Raw genomic sequence first — 15,255 nt, forward strand, 5'->3', positions numbered from 1 at the left:
AGCATCTGTGAAAAGAGAAACAGAGTTAATGTTTCAGTAAAATCCTGTGGTCAGAAACGTTAGAGCCATTTTTCTAAATATGCCACAGACTGACGATGAGATTAGCTGTTTGTCTTTTCAGGAGGTATCTGAGGAGCGACCACAGAACACATTATTTTATAAGATTAGCGACTAACATCAAGTACAAGCCCACTGACTTCAAAGCTATCCAATAGCTCCTCCCCCCACCCTGCCTCCTGTAAGGACTCCATTCCATTTCCCCAGTTCCTCTGTCTCCATCATCTTTGCCCATTGAGGTGGTTCTGAAATGTCTTCCTCCTTCCTGAAACCTAGCTTCCCCTCAGCCATAGTGCTCTTAGCCATTGACCACATCTCATCTATTGCCCATGCCTCTACTCTCAACCCCTCTCCTGAAGGGGACAAGAACCAAGATCCAAAATTGGCTTGGAGGTAGGTGAATTCAAAATTGGCTTGGTGGTAGGAAGGAGAGGGTGATGGTTGAAGGTTGTTTCTCGGAATGGAGGCCGGTGACTAGTGGTGAGCCGCAGGGGTCAGTGTTGGGACCCTTGTTATTTGTTATTTATATAAGTGATTTGGAAGTGAATGCACAAGGCTTGATCAGTAAATTTGCAGATGACATGAAATTAGGAGGTGTTGTTGATAGTGAAAAGGTTATCGTAGATTACAGGGGGATCTTGATCAGTTAGGGAAGTGGGCCGACGAGTGGCAAATGCATTTTGGAAAGTCAAACCATCATAGGACTTGTACTATGAATGGTGGAGCACTAGGAAATGTAATGGAAGAGGGACCTAGGAGTACAAGTGCATAGTTCATTGAAAGCAGCACCATAGGTAGACAGGGTGGTGAAAAAGGCATTTAGCACACTGGCCTTCATAAGTCAGGGCATCAAGTATAGGAGTCAGGACATTATGTTGCAATTGTATAAGTTGTTGGTGAGGCTGCACTTGTGTACAGTTTTGGTCACCCTGTTACAGGAAAGACATGGTTAAACTGGGAAGAGTTGAGAACAGAAAAGATTTACAAGGATGTTGCCAGGACTAGAGGACCTGAGTTATAGGGGGAGGTCAGCCAGGCTAGGTCTTTCTTCCTTGGAATGTAGGAGAATGAGGGGCAAACTTACAGAAATGTTTAAAATTATGAGAGGCATAGATAAGGTGGACGGTAACAGTCTTTTCCCTAGGGTAGGGGAGTCCAAAACCAGGGACATAGAGTTAGGGTGAGAGGGGAAAGATTTAAAAAAGGGACCAGAGGGGCAACTTTTTCACGTAGAGGGTGGTGAGTATATGGAATGAGCTGCCAGAGGAAGTGGTTGAGGCAGGTACAATTTAAGAAGCACTCAGATAGGTACATGGAGGGGCAGAGCTTAAAGATATGGGCAGAACACAGGAAATTGGGACTAGCTGGTGGGCACCGTGGTCGGCGTGGACTCATTGGGCCGAAGGGCCTGTATCCATGCTGTATTGCTCTATAACTCTATCCCCTGGTCCTTGACTTCGATATTCAACAGATTGCCCTTCGCAGTTTCCACCAGCTAGAAGAGCCCACCACCTCCCTACTCTCAGCATTTCAAAGGGATTTGTTCCCTTTGCAGATTCTGTGTCACCTTGCCCAACCACTCCACTTTGGTGAGTGAGCAAGGGTGAGTGTATGTTATTTGAGGTCATCCTAAATTAATAGAGCTAGTAATTTTTACCGTTAAATTCTTGCAGGCTGTTTCTTCAGCTGAAGTTTGCAATCCCAGGTGAGCACATACATAAGTGGGGAGTTCCCTTTGTCATTGTAATTGTGCCATTTACAATCAAAGTCAATTACATTCATCTGACTGGAGAGCTGTTGATAAAAAGGGGAGGCAGGAAAACCAGTGGGTAGCTGTAGATGTAAATCTAGGATGCAGTGTTGCCTCTCCGGTGTCACACAATTGCAGGGCATTCTAAAGGGGAACTACTGAAGGGCTCATCATTTTTTAAAGGTGGATCAATCACATGCCTGGGTCAAATATATTGAAGGAACAAGGAAGAGTAGTTGGAAAACAAGCCAACTGGATACAGTAATATTGGATTGCTCGTGCATGTTTGTACTTTTAGACTTTCATTGCCAGAAAATGGAGATAGGACAAAACATCGCAACACCTTCCAATGTAAATAAAAATCAGGAATGAAAAGATCAGGAAATTTACCACTTAAGGAGTTGCACCCCTCATGACCCCAGGACTAGTTCTACAGTGAATAAAATACTTAAGGAATGTTAGCCCTATTGTAAAGCAACAAACCCAGCAGCAGGTTCGCACACAGCAAGTTCTTACAAGCAGCAACACCATGCCATGGCCCTTTTTTTTAAGTAAGCCTTGAGCCATTTATAGTTATGTTTACACTAACAATAATATTTCATGCATTTCCCAACTTTCTGTCAGTACTCTTTTAAGTTTTAAAACTGCTAATAGTACCATGCAGCTCTGTGTTTGATGTGTACTTCATGTCATGAGTACTTACAAAGAATTGGTCTGTAGTTGAGCAAGTGTGGGAACAGATTACAGCGAGGGCCTGGAGTGAGAAGCAGGAATGTTCTTCTTCAAACTATTACTCAAAGACTTTACACACACAGCAATAAAATATTATGCAAGTATTTTATTTTATGAGCAGGATCTCTGATTATAAATCCATTTGGAATGCAGTCCTTCAAACAAGTTTGAGAATCACTGCCCTAACTCATCCACTTCCTCCCTTCCAATATAGTCTTACGACTGAAGGAATATTTTACTGTATCATTCAGCTTCTGAATTTATTACCCAAAATAATCCTTAATTCCAGTAATGATAATTTGCAGCAGCTCAAGATGAATGTGAGCAATCTCAAAACGTCTGTAAAATTATAGATCTGTATGATCAATGAGTGGGACTTGGCAGGAGTTTCTGTGTAATGACCCCATTCTGTCCAATGTCCAATTATACATCTGTGCAACCAGTGCTATTAAGGCTGAAGCAACTGCTTTCTTTTGCAGTGCACGCTGAAAGGAGCGAGATCTAAATTTATCTTTATTTCAGACAGGAAGTGAACACATAGTCAGCATTAGGCTCAAATACAGAATACAAAACAAATATATGGCACTTCCCAGCATTAATGGGCTCCTTGCTCAAACTGAGAGAGTAATTTCAATGACCTTTGAGGACCCTGGTCATCTGAGGCTCTCAAACACATGCATTAACAGCTTTCCACTTCAACATTCAGTGCTGTTTGAAGCTGGATAGGGTAGTTAAGAAAGCTTATGGGATGTTAGCTTTCATAAGTTGTGGGATCGAGTTTAAGAGCCATGAAGTAATGATGCAGCTCTACAAAACTCTAGTTAGACCACACTTAGAGTACTGTGTCCAATTCTGGTCGCCTCAATATAGGAAGGATGTGGAGGCATTGGAAAGGGTGCAGAGGAGATTTACCAGGATGCTGCCTGGATTAGAGAGTATGGATTATGAGGAGAGACTAAAGGAGCTAGGGCTGTTCTCATTGGAGAGGAGGACGATGAGAGAAGACGATAGGAAAATATAAAAGACTTGATAGGAAGACTTGATAGACAAAATATTAAGAGAAATAGATAGTGGACAGCCAGTGCCTCTTTCCCAAGGCACCAATGCTCAGTACAAGAGGACATGGATTTAAGGTAATGGGTGGGAAGTTCTTGGGAGATGTCAGAGGGAGGTTTTTCCACCCAGAGAGTGGTTGGTGCATGGGATGCACTGCCTGGGGTGGTGGTGGAGGCTGAGACGTTGGTAAAGTTCAAGAGATTGTTAGATAAGCATACGGAGGAATTTAAAATAGAGGAATATGTAGATAGTTTTAGGTGTGGTTTGAAGGTCGGCACAACATGGTGGGCCAAAGGGCCTGTATTGTTCTATGGAAGACCAACCCTGTCAGGTTTTAGAGTGGAGAACAGGAGGCATTTGATGAGGGAATTTCGGAGCAGAAAGCATGGCTTCCAACAGTAGTCTGACAAAGTTTGGGTTGGATGGGAAAAGATGATGCCAACATAAATACACATTGAGTCTGCTGGGAGTGATGCACTGGATGTGTAACAGTGATTGGTGGATATTGTGAAGAATTGAAACACAGGGATGAGAAATAGAAACATTGGGGACACCAGAGGAAGGAGATCCACTGCCTAAGAATGAACCAGCTTGAACTGAACTGACTGTACATTACAGAAAGTTCGACCAGTGGAGAAATAAAGATGGAAAATGCTGAAAGTAGTCAGAACGAAGTGTCTCTACCCGGAATGCATTTCTGTCGAACAGACTGGTTTCAAATCCTGTTGCATGAGGTAACTTAGGTTAGTACAGGTATGGTTGGAGTGGACCTGGTGATTCCAACTGTATGACTCCAATTTTAGAAGCTGCAAAAGTAGTACTGGGTGAAGATTTGATTAAGGATGGGCTGACTGTGGCACAGTGTAGGACGTGGAGATCACTGTACCGCTACAGGAAAGGGAGGGTCAACTGTGAAGTGAGGGTTGGTTGGGGAGAGATGGCCCAGAACTCTTTCAGTCAAGGAGTTTCGTTTCGGCAGGCTTCGGGACTTCAGAACAGATAACTTTTTTAAAAATAATTCTCATTGGGAATAGTGGGGCAGGACTGCGCAGGCGCGTGACGTCAGCAGGTAGCGCTCAGGTAGTTTAAAAAGCGGACTGCTATATCCAGCGGGCAGCGGAGTGAGAGGGAGTAGAGTGATTGGGCTTTGGCTCAAGGGGCTTAGGCGCTAAAGGGGAGAGGAAAGGTAGGTGACTTAAGGAAGCAGTATGAGTGCGGTTTTCTGTGCTCGGTGTCAAATGTGGGAGTTCCCAGAGTCTCCCTGCCTCTGGGAAGGCTACATCTGCACCCGGTGTGTTGAGCTGCAGCTCCTAAGGGACCGTGTTAGGGAACTGGAGATGCAGCTCGATGACCTTCGTCTGGTCAGGGAGAATCAGGAGGCAATAAAAAGGAGTTATAGGTAGGTGGTCACACCAGGGCCATGGGAGTCAGGCAAGTGGGTCACAGTCAGGAGGGGGAAGGGGAATAGTCAGGTACTAGAGAGTACCCCTGTGGCTGTACCCCTTGACAATAAGTACTCCTGCTTGAGTACTGTTGGGGGAGACAGCCTAGCTGGAGGAAGCAACAGTGGCAGTGTCTCTGGCACAGAGTCCGGCCCTGTGGCTCAGAAGGGGAGGGAAGGAGAGAGGAGGGCAGTAGTGATAGGGGACTCTATAGTTAGGTGGGCAGACAAGCGATTCTGTGGACGCAAGAAAGAAACTTGGAAGGTAGTTTGCCTCCCAGGTGCCAGGGTCCAGGATGTTTCAGATCGTGTCCAAGATATCCTGAAGGGGGAGGGAGAACAGCCAGAGGTCGTGGTACATATTGGTACCAATGACATAGGTGGGGAGAGGAAAGACGTCCTGAAAAAAGACTATAGGAAGTTGAGAAGTAATTTCAGGATTACTGCCTGTGCCACGCCACAGTGAGTATAGGAATAGAATGAGGTGGAGGATAAATGCGTTGCTGAGGGATTGGAGCAGGTATTCAGATTTCTGGATCATTGGGACCTCTTTTGGGGCAGGTGTGACCTGTACAAAAAGGACAGATTGCACTTGAATCCCAGGGGGACCAATATCCTGGCGGGGAGGTTTGCTAAGGCTACTGGGGAGAGAAACTAGAATTGTTGGGGGGTGGGATCCAAACTGGAGAGACTGGGGAAGAGGTGTTTGGCTCTCAAATAGAGAAAGCTAGTAGTAGGTACAAGAGGGAAGATAGGCAGGTGATAGAGAAGGGACATGCTCAGACAGGTTTGAGATGTGTCTATTTTAAGGCAAGGGGTATTGTGAACAAGGCGGATGAGAGAGCTTGGATGAATACTTGGAGATACAATGTGGTGGCCATTATAGAGACTTGGATGGCTCAGGGACTGGAAATGGTGCCAGGTTTTAGATGTTTCAGAAAGGACAGGGAGGGAGGCAAAAGAGGTGGGGGAGCGGCACTGTTGATCAGAGATAGTGTCACGGCTGCAGAAAAGGTGGACGTCGTGGAGGGACTGTCCACGGAGTCTCTGTGGGTGGAGGTTAGGAACAGGAAGGGGTTAATAACTTTACTGGGTGTTTTTTTATAGGCCGCCCAATAACAGGGATATCGAGGAGCAGATAGGGAAGCAGATCCTAGAAAGGTGTGATAATAACCGAGTTATTGTGATGGGAGATTTTAATTTCCCAAACATCGATTGGCACCTCCATACAGTGAGGGGTTTAGATGGGGTGGAGTTTAAGTGTGTTCAGGAAGGATTCTTGACACAATATGTAGATGAGCCTACAAGAGGAGAGGCTGTGCTTGATTTGGTATTGGGAAATAAACCTGGTCGGGTGTCAGATCTCTCAGTGGGAGAACATTTTGGAGATAGTGATCATAATTCTCTCTCCTTTACAACAGCATTGGAGATAGGAACAGCCAGACTAGAAAGGCGTTTACTTAGAGTAAAGGGAATTATGAGGCTCTCAGGCAGGAAACTGGGAACAAATGTTCTCAGGGAAAAGTACGGAAGTGCATAGTCATGTTCCAATGAGACAGGGGAGTCACGAGAGGATACGGGAACCGTTGTGTACAAAGGCTATAATAAATCTAGTCAAAAGGAAAAGAAAAGCTTACAAAAGGTACAGAGAGGTAGGTAATATTAGAGATCTGGAAGAGTATAAGGCTAACAGGAAGGAACTTAAGAAGGAAATTAGGAGAGCCAGATGGGGCCATGAGAAGGCCTTGGCAGGAGGGATTAAGGAAAACCCCAAGGCATTCTACAAGTATGTGAAGAGCAAGAGGATAAGATGTGAAAGAATAGGGCCTATCAAATGCAGCAGTGGGAAAGTGTGTATGGATCCAGAAGAAATAGTGGAGGTACTTAATGAATATTTTACATCAGTATTCACAACGGATAAAGATCTGGGTGATTGTAGAGAAGACTTGCAGCAGGCTGAAAAGCTTGAGCATATGGATATTAGGAAATAGGAGGTGCTGAAACTTTTGGAGAGCATCAAGTTGGATACATCGCTGGGTCCGGATGAGATGTACCCCAGGCTGCTGTGGGAAGTGAGGGAGGAGATTGCAGAGCCTCTGACGATGATCTTTGCATCATTGATGGAGACGGGAGAGGTTCCAGAAGATTGGAGGGTTGCGTATCTTGTAGCCCAGGAAATTATAGACCGGTGAGTCTTACCTCAGTGGTTGGTAAGCTGATGGAGAAGATCCTGAAAGGCAGGATTTATGAACATTTGGAGAGGTATAATATGATTAGGAATAGTCAGCGTGGCTTTGTCAAGGGCAGGTCCTGCCTTACAAGCCTGATTGAATTTTTTGAGGATGTGATTAAACTCATCGATGAATGGAGAGCAGTAGATGTAGTGTATATGGATTTCAGCAAGGCATTTGATAAGGTACCCCATGCAAGGCTTATTAAGAAAGTAAGGAGGCAGGGGATCCAAGGGGACATTGCAATGTGGATCCAGAACTGGCTGGCCCACAGAAGGCAAGGAGTAGTTGTTGAAGGGCGTATTCTGCGTGGAGGTTGGTGACCAGTGGTGTACCTCAGGGATCTGTTCTGGGACCCTTACTCTTTGTGATTTTTATAAACGACCTGGATGAGGAAATGGAGGGATGGGTTAGTAAGATTGCGGATGACACAAAGGTTGGAGATGTTGTGGATAGTATAGAGGGCTGTCACAGGTTACAGAGAAACGTAGATAGGATGCAAACTTGGGCTGAGAAGTGGCAGATGCAGTTCAACCCAGGTAAGTGTGAAGTGGTTCATTTTGGTAGGTCAACTATTATGGCAGGACTCTGGTATTAATGGTAGGACGCTTGGCAGTGTGGAGGATCAGAGGGATCTTGGGGTCCGAGTCCATAGGACTCTCAAAGCAGCTGCACAGGTTGGCTCTGTAGTTAAGAAAGCATGTGGTGTATTGTCCTTCATGAATCATGGAATTGAATTTAGGAGCCGAGAGGTATTGTTCCAGCTATATAGGACCCTGGTCAGACCCCACTTGGAATACTGTGCTCAGTTCTGGTCACCTCACTACAGGAAGGATGTGGAAGCCATAGGAATGGTGCAGAGGAGATTTACTAGGATACTGCCTGAAATGCGGAGCATGCCTTATGAAAGCAGGTTGAGGTAACTCAGCCTTTTCTCCTTGGAGCAACGGAGGATGAGGGGGGACCTGATAGAGGTATACAAGATGATGAGATGCATTGATCAGATAGATAGTCAGAGGCTTTTCCCCGGGGCTAAAATGGTGGCCACAAGAGGACATAGGTTAAAGGTGCTGGGGAGCAGATATAGAGGAGATATCAGGGGTAAGTTTTTTTTTTACTCAGAGTGGTGAGTGCGTAGAATGGGCTGCTGGTAACGGTGGTGGAAGCTGATACGATAGGGCCTTTTAAGAGACTGTTGGATAGGTACATGGAGCTGAGAAAAATAAGAGGGCTATGGGTAAGCCTAGTAATTTCTAAGATAGGGACATGTTCGGCACAGCTTTGTGGGCCAAAGGGCCTGAATTGTGCTGTAGCTTTTATATGTTTCTAAGGATTAAATGGAGGCACAGGGTACAAAGCAGGATGAGCCAGCCAGCATCTTACTTACCCCTTCACACTCTTACAGAGCGTTGAAGAAAGGACACTCCTGTTTACTTCCTTCAAACTTTCCCATTAACAACACTGAGGAAAGTCCCTGTTCTGTTTCAGCAAAAGATGTCACATGACTACTGCTGCACACAGCACTCCCACAGCAGTCCATGTATTTCCCTTTCCCCGTTATCAGCACTGCTTCCACAGCCTCCAGAAATATCTCATTCTTCTTTCTTGTAAGCGTCACTTTGGTCCATGTCTTTAGCTGTGTAAAGCAGCAGCAATCCACAGAGGGTCATTGTGATCCCAATCCACCACAACAGCTCATGAACTTCTCCGAACAGCAGCTTTCCAAGAAAAGCCTGGAATAAAGAGTCTGTTTTAATATCAAATATGAAAAGGTCTTTGGCAAATCATCACACAATATTCAGTGCCTTCAGACATAGGACAGTACAGGCCCACAATGTCTGTGTTGACCATGCCGCCGATTTAACTAATCCCATCTGCCTGCACATAGTCCATATCCCATGTTCAAGTGTCTAAATAGCTCTTAAATGTTGCTATCGTATCTGCTTCCACCACCTCCCCTGGCAGTGTGTTCCAGGCACCCACCTGTCTCTCTCTGTAAAAAACCTGCCTTGCACATCATCTTTAAACTTCCCTCATCTCACCTTAAACCTATATCCTCTTGTATTTGACATTTCCATCCTGGGAAATAGACTCTGACTGTCTACTCTATCTATGCCTCTCATAATTTTATAAACTTCTATCAGGTCTCCCCTCAGCCTCCCAACACTCCAGAATAAACAATCCAACTCTGTCCAACCTCTCCTTCTAGCTAGTACTCTCTAATCCAAGCAACATCCTGGTGAACCTCTTCTGCATCCTGGAAGCTATTTGTTGGTGAGCCTTACACCAGTGGGAGGGAAGTTGCTGGAGAAGATTCAGAGAGACAGGATTTATGTTCACTTGGAAAGGCAGGGACTAACTTAGGAGGAGTCAGCACGGTTTTGTGCAGGGACCCTTCATCAGACCTGAAAGAGAGAGAAACATGTTAGTCTGGGTAGCAGCAAAGTGTGAGTGGAACATGGGGAATTTCCCTGACAGAGTGAAGTCATGTGGCAGGTGGGACTCTAAACAGTCATTCCAGGTGAAGCAGTGACACACGTGCACTTCTTCCAATCCAGTGTTCACAATATGCTACATTGGAGTGACCCTGAGGTTTCAGTTGCCGCCATTTTAATTCCTCATCCCACTCCCACTCTGACCGTAGCCTCTGGCACTGCTACAATGAGACCCAGCGTAAGCTTGAGGAACAACTTCTCATCTTCTGTCTGGACATGTAGCAGCCTTCCAGCCTTGGTATTGAATTCTGTAATTCAGATAACATGCTCTTTCTTCTTGCCTATACAAGAATCATTTCTACCTGCCATCATTTTTCCCATTGGTATTCAACAGGGAGGCTGGAGAATTAAGGGAGGGATACACTGGAGAATGTCTGTATCAGGAAGGTGGCTAGAAATAGTGGAACACAGGATCTATCCCAGGATTCTAAGGGAAGCAAGGGAGGTGATTACTTGACCTCTGACGAAGATTATTGCATCCTCATTTGCCGCAGGTGAGGTACTAGAAGACTGGAGGACAGCCAATGTTGTCGCCTTGTTCAAAAAGGGCAATAGGGATAAGTCTGGGAAATATCGGTCAGTGAGCCTGACACCGTGGTAGGGAAGTTGTTAGAGAAGATTCGGAGGGACAGGATTTGTGTTCAACTGGAAAGGCAGAAAGAGTCAGCAGAGAGATCATGTCTCACAAATCTGATTGAGTTTTTTGAGGAGATATCTAAGAAAATTTATGAAATCAGAAGTAGAAGTGGTTTACATCGACTTTAGTAAGGGTTTTGACAAGGTCCCATATGGTAGGCTGGTCCAGAAGGTCAAGGCACAAAAGACCCAAGGTATGTTGCAAACTGGATACAACATTGGATAGGAGGCAGAAGGGTGGTGGATGAGTGTTTATCTGACTGGGAATCTGTAACAATGGTGTATCGCAGACATCAGTGCTTGTATATACATGTATATATATGAGCACGTAGGGGTATGATTGATAAATTTGCAGATGACATGAAAATTGGTAGAGACATAGCGAGGAAGGTTGTCAAAGGATACAACAGGACATAGATCAGCATGAAAGTTGGGCAGACCGGTGGCAGATGGAATTTAATCCAGACAAATGTGAGGTGATGCATTTTGGTACGTCAAATACCATAGAATATTTTGAGTAAAATGTTAGGGACCTTCGGAACACTGATGTACAGAGAAACCTTGGGGTGCAAGTCCACTGCTCCCTGAAAGTGGTGACACAGGTGGATAGTGAAGTGAAAAAGGCATTTGGTACAGTATGCTTGCATTCATAAGCTGAGACATTGAGTATTAGAAGTTAGGAACATCATGTTGCAGCTGTACAAAATATTGGTTAGGCTACACTTGGAGTATTTTGTATGGTCTGGTCACACTACAGGAAGGACGTGGTAGCAAGAGAGAGAGTACAGAAGAGATTCACTGGGATGTTGCCAGGAATGGAGACTGTAGTTCTAAGTAGAGATTGGATGAGCTGGGTTTATTCTCACTGGAACATAGGAGGCTGAGGGGTGACCTTATAGAGGTTTATAAAGTAATAAGGGGTAGAAATAGTAAGACTCCCAGGCAGTGGGGTCTCAAACTAGAGGGCATAGGTTTAAGGTGAGAGGGGAGAAATTTAAAGGAGATCTGAGGGGCAAGTTTTTCGCACACAAAGGGTGGGTTATGTGGGATTAGCGTAGATAGGCATCATGGTTGGCACGGACGAGGTGGGCCAAAAGGGCCTGTTTCTGTGCTGTGTCTTTCCCTTTGTATGTATGGTCTCCTCAGTGTATGGTTCCCTGAAAGTGGCATTTCAGGAAGACAGGGTGGTGAGAGAGGTTTTGGCACACTGGCCTTCATCAGTCAGAGCACTGAGTACAGAAGTTGGGATGTTATGTTACGGTTGTACAAGACGATGGTGAGACTGCATTGAGAATATTGTGTTCAGTTTTGATCACACTGCCATTAAGCTAGAAAGAGTGCAGAGATTTAGGAGGATGTTGCCAGAACTCGAGGAATTGAATTAGAGAGGGAGATTGAACAGGTTGGGACTTTTTATATTGGAGCATAGAATGAGGGGTATTCTTATAGAGGTGTATACAATCATGAGGGGAATGCGCACAGTGTTTTTCCCAAGTTTGGGGAATCAAGAACTAGAGGGCACAGGTTTAAGGTGAGAGAGGAGAGATTTAACAGGAACCTGAGGGGCAACTTTTTTCACCCAGAGGGTGGTCAGTATATGGAATGAGCTGCCAGAGGAAGTAGTTGAGGCAGGTACATTAACATTTAAAAGGTACTTGGACTAGTACACGGACAGGAAATGTTTAGAGGGATATGGCCCAAACATGAACAAATGGGACTAGCTTAGATAGGAATCTTGGTCAGCATGGACCAGTTGGGTCAAAGGGCCTCTATATGACTCTGCTGGCTATGTCCCAGTATAGCAGAACCACATTAGCCACAAATTCCACAGCAGCTTAATCTGATCCCACCTGCCAGATGACTTCAGCCAGTCAGAGAATTTCCCTTTGTTCCACTCATCACCCTCCCCCACCTTCACTGCTACCTGGACTAATGCTTTTCTCTCTCTCTCTCTCTCTTTCAGGTCTGATGGAGGGACTCTCTTCCAAAATATTGACTATTTCTCTTTTCATAGATGCTGTCTGACCTGCTGCAATTTTCCAGAATTTTCCATTTTTATGTCATGTTAGCTCAGTAATGAAACAACTTCCATACTTACTGATGAGAGAAAATTGGAAGCAACAGTGGTCAGGGAAGCTCGTGCTGAAGAAGAATATCGCAGGGCTTTTGCAAAAAATGTCCACATCAAAGCATTGCAGAAGAATATTAGTCCTCCACAGCCTACCCGAAGTAGTATGTGCAGCTGCAAAACAGTAAGATCTCAAAGCTCTATCAAAAAAAATCAGGAGTCACCAGTTAACACACTACAAACGTAATGACCACTCAATGAGGTGGTGTTATAATGCACCTGGCAGGATGGGACCACTTCATGTCTCGGTGAAAAGACAAATGTCGTCTGCAGAAACCCATAAATGCAGAGTGACACTTAGACAACTGAACAATTCAGACATCGGCATAGAATTTGCACAGGAAGATTATGAATACAAGAGGCAAGAGCAGGAGTAGGCCTTTCAGCCCTTCCAGTCTGTTCTGCTCAAGTCAAGATCACAGCTGATCCTTGGTCCTTCTATCCCTTTAATATCTAAAAACCTATCAATTTTAAACAAACTCGATAACTGAGCCTCCACAATCCTCTTAAAAATTCCAAAGATTCACCATCCACTCAGTGAAGAAGTTTGTCCTCATCTCAGTTCTAAATGAGCATCCCTTGTTCTGACCCTCAGCCAGGGGAAAAATTCCCCCAAATCTAGCTTGTCAAGCCCTGTAAGAACTTGGTGAGTGTCAATAAGGTTTCTTCTCTCTTTTCTAAACTCTGGTGGGTTTCTGGTATGAGGAGAGGTTGAGTAGACGGGGATTGTAATTGCAAACCTGTCATCCCAAAAACTGGTGGGAGCATATTCACTGCTCTCACTCTATGACAAGTAAACCATTCCCTATGTAACAATTCTGTGCACAGTACCCCAGGTGCAGTTTCATCAAGGCCTCATACAATTGCAGTAAAACTTTATTCCTGTACTCAAAACCTCTTGAGCAAGGTCATCATACAATTTGCTCTCCTAATTACTTACTGCATGTACATGTTGGTTTACAGTGACTTGTATACAAGGACACCCAGGTCCCTTTGACCATCAACATTTCCCAGTTTGTACCTGTTTAAAAAAAACTGTTTTCCTGTCTTGTGTGCTAGAGTGGATGATCTCACATTTCCACTTTATATTCCATCTACCAGGTTCCCACCCACTCACTCAGTTTGTAAAATCCCCCTGGAGCATCTTTACATCCTCTTCTTATTCACAACCAGATTAGTGTCATCAGCAAACTTGGAAATCAGCTGTGACCAAGCATCGACCCCTGCAGTATCCAAATTGTCACAGCTAACAAATTGTCACAGCTAACCTGAGGAAGACCCATTCAAACTCAGTTTTTGCCTCTTGTCATACACCAATACTCAAACTACACCATTATATAAACCCCAATTGCATGTGCAACCAACCTCAGCTACCAAAAGCCTTCTTAACATCTAAATGCATCACATCCCCCAAAATCTCCAGTGGACTAATCAAGTATGATTATGCCCTTCATTAATCCATACTGACGCTGATCAATCCTGTGATTCCTTTCCAGGTGATCTGTTGTTACACCCTTTGTTATAGATTCCAACACTTTCTCTACAACTGATGAAGGGCAGCAGACCCATTTTTCTCTCTCTCCTTTCTTAAATAATGGGGTTAAGTTTGCTATCTTTCAATCCACAAGAATAATTCCAGAACCAACAGAACCCTGGAAAATAATAAGCCAAGCCTTTACTATCCCTTTAGACACCTCCTTCCCACCTCTATGATGTAGATCATAAAATCCTTGGGATTTATCAGTTTTCAGTCTCACAACTTTTCTAGGATTATATTTTTACTAATTTCTTTCAGTTCCTCATTCCCATTAGACCCATGGTTCTTCAGTATTTCTGGGAGCTTTTTCCTGTCTTTCTCTGTGAAGAGTTTAATGAAGGACTTGTTTAATTTCACTGCCATTACATTCCTTCCCATTGTAAATTCCCCTGTCTTTATCTTTAAGGGACCACACCTGCCTCACTTCATGAATTTCTTGGTCCTGCTTTGGTGTTAAAAATGCTTCCAATTCTGCTATTTTAGCATCCCTTTGATTTCACATTCTCTTTAATTTCTCCTGTCAGCCACAGAAGGCCCACTTTCCCTGAGGAGTTTATATGTCTTAAAGATTGTTTTCTTTGCAAATCATGCATTATACACTACTTTCAAACAATGTAAATTCAGTCATTGCTAAAAGCCCCTAATTCAACAAGATTATTAATGAATTCATTCCCCACTCTTCATCCACCTTGCCAACTCCCTCCATAACCCTTACCTTCTCCCCTTTACCCATTCCTCCACCCTCCATATTTTCTCACCACCATTTTTGTTCCCCTCCATTCCTATCCCTACCTCTCCCACTTCTCATCTTCACAACCCCACTCAATTAACCCCTTCCTTCAACCCAACCCCTTCCACCTCCGTTAATCTCACCACTTTCCTCCTCCTCCATTAAGCTCCACTCTCCCATCAACCTGTTCCACCCTCGGAAACCCTTCCCGCTCCCAGTTACCCCACCCCTGGCCCTTCCCGCTCCCCCACATTAACCCATCTCACGCTCTAATACCACTCCACATTATCCCTCCCTCTAGCCCACCGCCTCACCCTCTCTCCCCCCAGCGCTAACTTCGCCGCCGCCCCAGCCAGCGCTCCGAAGGCCCCAGCTCCAAGCGCCATCGCCACACTGGTCCCCCGACTCCCCGCCATTTACTGCCGGGCAACCGCCGCTCCCGCAGCGTTACTTCCTGGGAAC

The 15,255-nt window shown here is 44.8% G+C and overlaps 1 protein-coding gene across 1 annotated transcript; it reads right to left on the reverse strand.

The window, feature by feature from the left end:
• Positions 1-2,630: 2,630 nt before the first annotated feature.
• Positions 2,631-15,255, reverse strand: LOC127570145 (transmembrane protein 42-like). The gene is made up of 3 exons (XM_052015382.1): positions 15,108-15,255; positions 12,497-12,640; positions 2,631-9,000 (listed from the first exon to the last, which is right to left on the reverse strand). Exons 1-3 carry the CDS (start codon positions 15,207-15,209, stop codon positions 8,860-8,862), a joined length of 387 nt encoding a protein of 128 aa, XP_051871342.1. The 5' UTR covers positions 15,210-15,255; the 3' UTR covers positions 2,631-8,859.

This window comes from Pristis pectinata, chromosome 5 (assembly GCF_009764475.1).
Source record: "Pristis pectinata isolate sPriPec2 chromosome 5, sPriPec2.1.pri, whole genome shotgun sequence".
Classification (NCBI taxonomy): domain Eukaryota; kingdom Metazoa; phylum Chordata; class Chondrichthyes; order Rhinopristiformes; family Pristidae; genus Pristis; species Pristis pectinata.

Excerpts from the sequence above, each read along its gene's own strand:
- LOC127570145 (XM_052015382.1), bottom strand. The coding sequence starts at position 15,209 with ATGGCGGGGAGTCGGGGGACCAGTGTGGCGATGGCGCTTGGAGCTGGG. Across the intron at positions 12,641-15,107 it reads TAGCGCTGGGGGGAGAGAGG|CTGCACATACTACTTCGGGT; the intron begins GTGAGGCGGTGG and ends ACTGTTTTGCAG. Across the intron at positions 9,001-12,496 it reads CTTCCAATTTTCTCTCATCA|GCTTTTCTTGGAAAGCTGCT; the intron begins GTAAGTATGGAA and ends TCTTTATTCCAG.